The sequence below is a fragment of the Stylophora pistillata genome, chromosome 12, assembly GCF_964205215.1.
Source record: "Stylophora pistillata chromosome 12, jaStyPist1.2, whole genome shotgun sequence".
In the NCBI taxonomy this organism is placed as follows: Eukaryota; Metazoa; Cnidaria; class Anthozoa; order Scleractinia; family Pocilloporidae; genus Stylophora; species Stylophora pistillata.
Genome location: NC_142530.1, coordinates 2,477,015 through 2,487,670, shown reverse-complemented (window position 1 = coordinate 2,487,670; position 10,656 = coordinate 2,477,015). Strand labels below are relative to the sequence as shown.

At 39.3% G+C, this 10,656-nt stretch overlaps 1 protein-coding gene across 1 annotated transcript; it reads left to right on the top strand.

The window, feature by feature from the left end:
* Positions 1-87: 87 nt before the first annotated feature.
* On the top strand, positions 88-10,584 carry LOC111323494 (ankyrin repeat and LEM domain-containing protein 2). Its single transcript, XM_022926860.2, has 8 exons — positions 88-1,119; positions 2,381-2,503; positions 3,326-3,392; positions 4,357-4,565; positions 5,347-5,456; positions 6,825-7,961; positions 9,037-9,168; positions 9,868-10,584. Exons 1-8 carry the CDS (start codon positions 283-285, stop codon positions 9,929-9,931), a joined length of 2,679 nt encoding a protein of 892 aa, XP_022782595.1. The 5' UTR covers positions 88-282; the 3' UTR covers positions 9,932-10,584.
* Positions 10,585-10,656: the final 72 nt, after the last annotated feature.

Below are 10,656 nucleotides of genomic sequence, written 5' to 3'. Positions count from 1 at the left end.
TGAATGGGGGTGGGGTGGTGCTTGCCCTACCCTAAAATGACTTGTGCCAAACTGCCCTACCCCATGCGGAGAAGGGGAAATCCCATGATCATGTCATACAAATTAAGAAACATGGCCTGCCCAACAATCCACCCCTACTAACGTCTGCGAAGGAGGCTATCTTTGAAGGGGAAAGCACCATCAGATATGCAGATATCTTTTGGTAACGCGCGAGAAATTGGGAGCTAATCTATTCTTCGCTTTGTCCTAGGTCTCCTACGTCTGAATTCGGGAATAATCAAGATGGCGGGAAAAGCTGTGAAAGACCTTTCTGATGTGGAGTTGATGAATGAATTAAAGTCCTTAGGTCTAAAATCTGGACCTATTACTCCGAACACAAGGCGGCTATTTGAAAAAAGGCTCTCCAAAGCTCTGGGTTGTGATGTCATCGACAGCAGTCTTGAAAACAGGGATGTCGTGTCGAACGTTGATGTCAGAGAGACTCCAATTGCAACAAGTGATGCTCGGACGCTCAGTGCTTCTAGTCCATCGGATAGTCCAGTGATCTTTTACGGAGTTTGCTTCGATATAGATTGTTCTTTATCTGAAACTGCATCACCAGCTATTCCAGCTGTTTTTACAAGTAAAGACGAGGCACTGAAAGTGGCTAAGAAAGTTAAAGGTTCTCGATTTAAAGGCTTCAAAAGTAAACTGGAGGCCGAATTGTTTTCTCGATCGCACCTTAAAGATCAAGACATATCTTCAGGTGCTCTGGATACTTCACCTATTCCTAGAGATCCCGTGAGCAATTTCAAAACTCCAACACCGCAACAAATAGTCAAATTTCGTGCCGTCATCGAACAAGGCTCGAGTGAAGAATTTCAAGAAATTGTAAAGACAAATCCTAGATACCTGATTGGACCAGGTGATACTCCAGTTATTTTACAAGAAGGATTTCGTTATAATGCACTTCATGTAGCAGTGAAAAATAACAGAAAAGAGATGTGTCAATCTATTGTTGAAACTTTGGAGAGTCAATCGTTTTGGGATGTGCTACTGAACCATGAAATTAAGACAGCCGAGAACAGCAAAAGGAGAGAATTTTTGATTGACATGTACCTAAACACACCAGACAAAGGGGTACGTAGGTGGAACACTTTCCTGGTAATTCCAAGGGATTTGGTAATTACAGGGAGGTTATCAGGAATTCCCAGGGGCTTTGGTGGTAATTACACAGAGGCTGTTGGTGGGTTAGGAGGAATGAAAATAATGTTACCATTTTGGCTTAAGGGATACAAATTATTTTTCCCTTCGGGGAGGCTGTTGGTAGGAATCCTAGGGATTTGGTGGTAATTACAGGGAGGCTGTCAGGGGAGGGGAGAAGGGGAGATGAGATGTTACTCTTTAATCAGCTAATGGAGATGTAATTCCATGGCATTTTTCTTCACCACAGGGTAGCCCTCAGGATTTTGTCCCCTTTCCCCAACAGGTTTTTGATACTTTAGTAATCCTGGGTGGAGAGTAGGTGTGTAAAAGAGAAATATCTCATAAAAGAGCCTCAAGGGATGAGGGGGCTATTTATCAAATATCGTCTAAGGGGTGAGTCAATCTTCTCCCCAGATCCTGGTCCAGTATAAGTCCAAGAAACATTATAACATAACCAAAGTAAAGCATGCGTTCTGATTGGTCAATTTAGCGTCCCCCATTTGCCCATGGGTGTACGCTGCTGATGTGAGCAAATGCAAAGACTATTTTTCTGCACGCGCTTGTTTTTTCTGGTCACGTAAGATTTGTTAAATAAAAGGGAACTCTTTAGCTACAATGTATCAATGTTATATTATAAAACAAATGGTAAACACCACACAGCGTACACTATTGAGTTATGGATGCACTTGGGAGGTTTGTTAAGCACTCAAGAAGCTAGAGTCGCTCTCGCCTATTGCCTCGAGCGACTCTTACTCTTCTTTTGTGCTTAGTAACCTCCTACGTGCATCCATAACTCAATAGTGTACGCTGTGGTGTTTACCATTTGTTAACTATTTTCCACCCTTGTTTTCATTCCTGGCTTGTGAAAGCTATGACCATTTTCAGACCTACCATTAGTTCTGAAAGATGTTTTGGTATTGAAATCCATCGTGCTTTTATTTTACTGCTACTAATCATTGATTATAATTTTAGTTCTGAGAATTTAGCATTTGATCAAATGATAATCCCCTCAGTGATTTTTTTTCTATATTCTCATCAGTTTTCTGCTTGATATTGTATTGATATTGTAAGGAGAAATTATGTCTTGAGCTGAGAGTGAAAATGTTAACCAATTAGGCCAAGGTTTCTCTTGTACAATCTGTACCAAACAGCCACTGAAATGTTTCTTTACCATTCAGTTAATTTTGTTTCACAGAACTTGGAAACACCATTACATTTTGCCTGCAAGTTTGGTTTTGCTGACATCGTGGAATACCTTGTCTCTTATCCTCTAACAAAGAACCAACAACAGAACAAATATGGTGAAACTCCAGCTGAGGTAAGATAGGATGAAACTGAATCAGATACAATTAATTTTTCAGTGAGAATGACTTTGCAAATAGGACTTTCTAAATAATGCAGATTGTGTCTATTCTAAAGTTCTTCTTACCTGATAAGTGGTCTGGCTGAGATGAATCACCTCTTAATGCCTGTGAGGAACTATCTTTTGACAAGTATTTAATAATTCTTTCTTCCAAAAATATATCTGTTAACCCTCTCACCGTTAAGATCTCATTAGTGATCCCTTTTATGTATGTCATACAATTCTTATGATGTTAGTTTGGAGAATTTACAGGGCTCGACACTAACAGTAGCCAACTAGCCACAGACTAGTAGAAATTCAGTTTTGGTTAGTGGTTTTTGATTTCCACCAGCCAGTTTGGCTAGTAAAACAAACTGAAATTGTCGTAACATCTAAGATGTCACTAGCCACTGGGCTAGTAAGTTGAAAAGTTAGTGTCGAGCCCTGATTTAGTATTGGATCAACAAATAATCTGACCATATACTAATATTTTTTCTTTATTCTCATCACTTTTTTGCTTAATATTGTATTGATACTGTAAGGAGAAATTCTCTCTTGGTCAGTTATGAGAGTTGAAGGATTTATAGAAAATGAATCGACTAGCTAGTGGTGAATGTGGCTAGCAAACATCAAGCCTCCATAATTCGTTGACCTGAATAACATTTTGCACTAATCTTTGCTTACTTACTTCCTCTCCACCCATTATTTGTCTTCATTGAAACTTTTATTATTATAGTTCAGGATGTAATTATTTTTCCATCATTTGTAGATACTCACATATTTATCAAATACTTCTAGGTTATTTGCTCAAGGTGTTCAAATGCAAGCTCTGATTTGAAAAATCAGATAAAAAGCTTCCTTGAAGGTATTAAAATCAAAATTGTGCATAGTTATTCATTTTATATTATGTACTTATTGACTGAGGGGTAGAGCCGCATGGGAAAATATTTGGTTCAAGGTCAAGATGTATTGATTGAGTGCAGCAAGGTCTGTGCCTCATGACTGAGAGTCAAATCTTTTCCTGTTCAGCCCGACCAAACTCAGTTAATTAATAAGCATTCTATCTTATGACCACTAAGTGTTTAAAATATCAACCTAAATAGGATGCGATAGAAGGGCCCACGCAGCCACACAAGCACAAAAAAAAAATTCTGCAATTAAAACTTTTCCTTTTGTTTTTTTCAAGTCAGAAAAAGAAACTCCTAATTCCTTGAAAAATGTGACTTTTTTCTCATTTCTGTTTTCCTTAAGTTTTTGCAACAAAGAAACACAAGGGCTGCAAGGCCAGACAGCTTTTTTGGGACCAGCTCACATCAGCCCTTCTGGCCCCACATGTCAGCTTTAACTGTGCTTTTCTATCAGAATGTGCGAGCAGGGCTGGACAGATCCTATGATGATTTAAGTTATTTTTGTTAGCCTTACCTGTTGTGATATGTTTCTTGTAAAAACTGCTTGCCATCTCATGGGCCAACACAATTGTGACACCACTTGAAAAATACTTGAGAGATGCATGTCACATTGATAAGAGAATCTTACTCTGACAAAGTAGCTATATACTGTTCTCTGGGGTGTTGGACAGGGAATAACAGGGAAAAACAGGATATACCAGGTGTATAGGAGATAAATACCCCAAGGATTTAGTGTGAGGAAAAATTGGGGGAAGATGTCTGAGAAGATGGATGTAGAGGAGAAATGATACAAGGTATATTTTTTATCCTTGGGTTAACTTCTTCCTTTGGCAAGGGTATTTTTCTATTTACTCTAAGCTGCAGGTTTCTTTGTTAAGATTCTGTTTTTTTTTTAAACAGTTGCATGTCTCCTTTTTGCAGACAGTTTCTATGTGCCACTGTTGGGCTCAACAGATAATTCAACTCTTCCCTGGATTGAGGGGCCTTGGTCACCAGAGATCACAGATGATCGAGTGAATAGGGAAGGTGGACAGCCAGGAAGCCCCCTGAATAACTGGAAACACAGGAACAGCCCTGGAGACTTACCAGTTACTGTGAGGGCATATGCTGGACCGATGTCCCCATCAAAGGTAGTTGTTGGGACCTACAGCACTTCAAGGGTTGTGTATATTAAGTACAATGCAGAGTGCAGGTAGCATGTCACTTAATAAACCTGAGTATCACTCAGTTTGCCACCGAGTTCTTGGTATTTGATTTGGTGAAGAAGCTGACCACAAAATGGCACTGCTTTGGTTTTGATTGGGGAGGGGTTCCACAGCTCCCTCATCTGGTGTGATTTTTTTTTGTCTGGTTTGGTGTGAAATGGGCCTAGATGACTTAGTCTGGTCCTAAACTTGTTATGGCTTTCAAGGCAACTACAGAGCCTATGAAATTCTGTGCCTTTCTAGCTCAAAATGATTAGAATAGAAGTGGAAAATGTCATAGATTATGGAGTAAATCGTACCAATTTTTTTACCTTTGACTTCAGATGCCAAGTCTCAAAACAGGTGTGGATTTTAGAAGTCAATTTTGAGAATGAGTGAGGAAAATGACATGGTTTGTCAAAAACAGGGTCACGATTTGGAGAACCAGTTTACACACCCTCTGCCAAAAATGTACCCCTTGTGATTGATTGTCTTCATGTGGCGTGTTTGCCCCATGCTTGTGACAAATGTTAATCACTCTCCTGTACAATTTTTGCTAAAGCAATTACAGTTGTTTCTTAATGATCAGGATTGACTTAGTCAATCAGTTGTGTCTTAATGATCAGGATTACAGTTGTGATCTTAATGATCAGGATTGTGTCTTAATGATCAGGATTACAGTTGTGTCTTAATGATCAAGATAGTGTCTTTGAAATTTTCACTTTAGGCAGCAGAGTTCTACCATACTTGGAAAACTCCACCAAAAAAGGAATGTCGGAAAAAGTACATGCAGATAAAGAGAAAAGATGACAGTCGTGGTGTGGAAAGAATTGGAAGGTAAACCGTTGGGTTTTTTTTTTTTTTTTTGCTGTTAAAATAAACTATTATAACATAACTAAAGCAAAGTGCATGCTCTGATTGGTTAATTCAGCATCTACTATTTGCTTATGTGTGTATGCTGCTGACGTGAGCAAATGCTAAGACTATTTTTTGGCGTGTGCTTGTTTTTTTCTGATCATGTAAGATTTGTTAAACAAAAGGGAACTCTTGTTACAATGTTTCAATGTTATGTTAATAAAACAAATGGTAAACACCACAGCTTGTTCATAGTTCTGCTGAACTCTTTCACTGGTTGTTGGATACAGAGCTTATAAATTAAAGAGGATTTTGGACAGTATTTCAGGAAGCGTGATTAAACTTTATCGAGTTGCTGGTGTTCAGTCGGTTGTCATGAATGAATTTTTGCGCGCTTGTTTCGTCTTGTCATGTAGGACCACACAAACATTTTTTTGCGATGTAGCTCAATAAAAGGACTTCGGTTCTTCAAATGTCTCAATGTTATGCGACTCTTACGCTTCTTTCGTGCTTCGCAACCTCCCATGTGCATCCATAACTCAAGAGTACACGCTATGCCGTTCACCATTTGTTAAGTGAGCCTGTGCAAACTCTGAGAGTTTGACCTATTACTGCAATTTCAATCACATTTTATAAAATCTAAACCAAGGCAGTTACAATAGCCATAGTCAAGAAATTTTCAATTGTTTGAAAAAAAAAAAAAAAAAACAGAGATTACATCAGTTCTGCTTTGCTATATATATTTTGATTGGTTCAGAAGATTTGCACCTCACTCTTAACTTATCAGATTCTAAACTGAATTTAATCACAACATACCGGTTGTCAGATGCATTTCCTGCAGTTTAAACCATTTCCTCTAGTTTTAACTTTGAGTTCTTGTTGGTTCCATTTGCTGTCTTCTTTACTTTGAGTGGTGGTTGTCATGGGTGGTTTTGGTTTTACATTTCATTCAGAAAGTGATTAAATGACTATAGTGAATATTGCAGGGATAACAGTTTAGTTTTATTAATCTTTCCACTCCTAAGAGTCACCAGCATCCAATTTCTCCTTGCATTATCACCCCTGAATCAAACATTAAGGTAGAGAGAATAAAAGAAATGATCACCAGCTAAAGAAGCTCTTGATTGTGAAACAAATTCTCCTTGTCAACACCTTAGGAAATGTATAGAGAACAGTATGGAGAATATGCATACTGATGTTCCCGTGTAAAAGGTTAACCAATTACAGGGGAAAGTGAAGCAAACCCATGCAATCCAGATTGCTTGTGATACTCAATAGGAAGGCGTTCTCTTGTCAATAATTATGATCTTATTGTAATAGGTGCTTGCTTTTTTTTTTCTCAATTTCAAGAGACCTTGCTCATTGTGAGAGTGTGCCTTGGACAGAATATTGGAACTTTCTTGGCTGTTATGCTGACTTAGCTAGTCCTCAGGGCCTGAAAAAACTCGAAGATTATTTCGCCAGCAGGAAGGAAAGGATTGTCTTAAGCAGATTGGCTGTTACACCTCAGAGAGTCAGAACTATGAAGAGTGGGTACAGTGTGTTAAAAACTCCAGAGTCAAGACAAAGTGGAGTTATTTTGCCTGACAGGGGTTTGGAACATGAAACAGCCTTTGCAGGTGCTTTACCCAGTTTTAATAAAAAGAACTTGTTGGATTATGAAGACAGTTCTCCCATGTTGGACAAGAAAGAAATTCCAGAGTCAAAGATGGAACCAGAAAAATTAAATTTTGAGGTGGAGGATGCTGCAGTGAAAGGTAAAATAGAGAATTCTAAAGGACAGCATATCATGGAGAAATTTTCAAGCAGAAAGGATGGGAATGGTCTAGTTTTAAGGACATCTCCAGATGCAGTCATGAAAGATGAGCTTTTAGAGCCTTCATTGAAAACATTGGGAAAAAGCATGGAAACACTTTGTCTTCATCTCGAGGAAGTTGAGATAAAGCTACCCACATTCAATGGTTCATTGGCAGAAAGTCCAGACAAAGATTTCCTAAACAGAAGCCATTCTACTGAGTTGAGTGACCAGAAAGATGAAACAGACGTAGTAGGGGATATCGTGTGCAAGAAAAAGCTGCTATACAATCTACAAGAACAAAAAACTAGCAATAATGGTGAAGTCTTGAGGAGCAAAGATGAGGATGTTTCTGATACTGAGCAAACAGACAAGAAAGACAAAGTGATGCTAATGAAACACAAAATGGACATCCCGGCCAAGGATTTGGATTCAACTGATTTGCAGTCATTAGTGGTGAATCAGTCTCCAGCTGAATTAAGGAAAAATTACCTTAAAGATGAAGTGATTGAGACTACAAGGTGTACATGTGAAGATCAGAGATTTAAAAATGATGATTTTAGAGTTTCAAGTGTTCTGGAGCAGAGCTGTTTTAAAGTGCCAGGAGAAAGAAATGTGGAGCATGCAAAGTCAGAGAGATCTGTCAATGTGGCTGGTTCAGAAAATATGAACGTCAACATTTTCATCCAGGGGTAAGTGGCTTAGTAGGCTGTTCCAGATTCAAGAAGAGAAGTACCCTCTAAAAAATGCATTCAGCTTCCCATTTGTGCTTTGTAGTCCAGTTATCTGGGAGGCATAGGTTTAAATCACACTGAGGCCTGAATTATTTTCAGGCTTCTTCTGTACAGCTGCTTAAATTACAGCTCACTTGGATTAGCATTGTTTTTCATTATTATTCCAAATTGTTCATACATATAAATGTGGGAAATGGTACACAAACCTTTCTTGGCAGCTGTCACAGCAGCCAGCAAAATGATGCTTCTGCCAATGTTTACCTGCTTTTGTTTTTCTTGTGTTTACTGAACAACAAAAAGCTTGGCACAGGCTTGTTGCTTGGGACCTTGAGTAGTACTTATAACTGGCCAGCCAGATAATTCTAACCACATTTGACACAAAAAGCAATTTGTTCTTTAAAGTGTCTATACGTCCAACAGGGTTTTTTATAGTTTTGGTATGTATTCAACATGTAAAAGAGTATTCTTAACTAAAAATTGGATTCTGAATGAGTCTTCGCCCTGAATTCAAGCTTTAAACTTCCCGCTTTGGCCACACCCATTGAAGGTGACCGTGAGTTGGGGCAAAAAAGAGATTGGGTTCAGAATGGGTCATGGCGTCAAGTCAGTAACACGCCAAATCCCGCCAGGGGTTCATTTCACTGTTTTTTTTAAGTAAGGAAAGAGTTTTCGGCGACATAAATATGCCCGATAGATGTGTTGTAAAAGCACTGCGTTTGTCAAGCAAAGTAACAACATGACACTCGAGACGCTCCTGAAATGACGTCACTCATCACCAATCTTCCCTTACGCGGTCAACTTCATTGGGCGTGGCCGAAGCGGGAACTTTAAAGCTCGATTTTAGGGTGAAGAGGCGTCAGAATCAATTTTTTGTTTTTTGAGAATGCTTTTTTACAGGTTAAAGAGATACCAAAACAATAAAAACCCTGTTGGCCGTATAGACACTTAAATTATGGAACCTGTCATGAAGACACAAATATCCCCATCACTCTGACTTACAATAGTCTATTCTGACAGCATGACTTTGCTTTAGTTTGCAGCCCAGTAAACTTGACCTTGATGTGTTAATTGCCATCGGTCAGACCAAGATTGATTCTGTGAAATATCCTTGTATCCAAGAATGGAAGGAACATGTTATGTCTTATTCTGAGGCAGCACAACAAAGGTAGCATTGTTTTTTTCTTTCTTTTTGTCTAATTAATTACCATTTCTTCTTTCATAGCCCCATGCCTCCCTTTAACCACCCTCCGTGCCTATTCCTGCTTCCCTTCTGTTTCTTGTCACCACCCTCAGTCATTCCCCTCCCATGCTTTCTCATACCTCCTCATTCTTTTCACCATCCCCTCCTTACCACTTCTATTTTGTCGCCTCCCTCCCTAACCCTGATCCTCTTTGCATTGCTTGATTTTTCTCTTTGTCCTGACCTCCCTTTCTCTCCCACAATCCTTGCCTACTCCCTCTATCCTTTCTACTATCCACTCCTCCCTACGGCATTTCTCATCTCCCCTTTGCTCCAGCATTCTCCTTTTGTCTCCGTCTCTAGTATCTTTCTTCCTGCCCATCCTTCTCTTTCCTTCTCTTTCCTCATCTTTCTTTCTCTTTCCTTCTCTTACCCATTCCTCCATTTCTCCCTTTGCATTATTCCCCTCCTCTGTTAAACTCTTACTCCTAGCCTCCCACCTAGTCCTCCTTTGCTGTTTTCCAGAATCATTCCTTCCTATCCCTCCCCCTCTTTTTTCTACCCTCATCCCCCACTGTTCCCTTTCTTTCCCACCCCCTCTCTTTTGGGTTTTGTCACATCAACCTCTACCTGCCATCAAGGCATTTTATCAGCGTAGTACTGATGTGACTCTTTTTTTTCCAGCTGGCCAAGCCCTGGGTCACCAAGATTTCACACAAGACACAAATCTCTAATGTGGAGTTGCTAACAAAATCAAATTTGAAGCAATTTTAGTTCAAGTTGGTAATTTTGGGATTTTAATTTGTAAAGGTGTTTCATAGTTAGATTTGACTGTTGTTTACTAGACTATGAACAAAGTGGGTAAGTTTCCAAAGAAACTGTCGTGCTGCGTCGGTGGGGGTAACAAGGTAACTTGAGCAAATGTTTCGCTCTGACGAAGGGCTAACGCTCGAAACGTCAGCTTTTTAACTCTTTACGGTGGCAGTTTCAACTTAGTTGGTGTAAACAAATTACCAGACTATGAGCTGATCCTCCTTTTCGGCGAAGTCTGTCGTGCAAGTAAAAAAAAAAACAGCCAAAAAAAGATTGATCTTAGCGCGCCACACAGCACTCCGAGAGTGAGGCTCATAGACTGTGTATCGTTTGTTTTGTTCAGCGGTCTTTTGTTCCTTTGAACAGTGTTGTGTTTCTTGATTCATAACTTAGTAACCAATAATCGATTTTTACGGGTTTGTCAATCAAGTACTGGCAGATTGATTTGGAAAACCCACAGAAGAGGAAGGGGAGCGAAGTTCAACTCTCTTGTAAAAAAAAAATATTTGTTCATTAACAATATGGTTTCTGTTCGTGTGAGTTGATCCCTGTAAGAGGAGTCGAATAAAAGAAAAGATTTTTTCTTGATGTGAATACAACTTAATCAAGACTCTCACAATTCCTTCGCCTCACCTTTTCTTTGAATTTTCCGCCCCAATC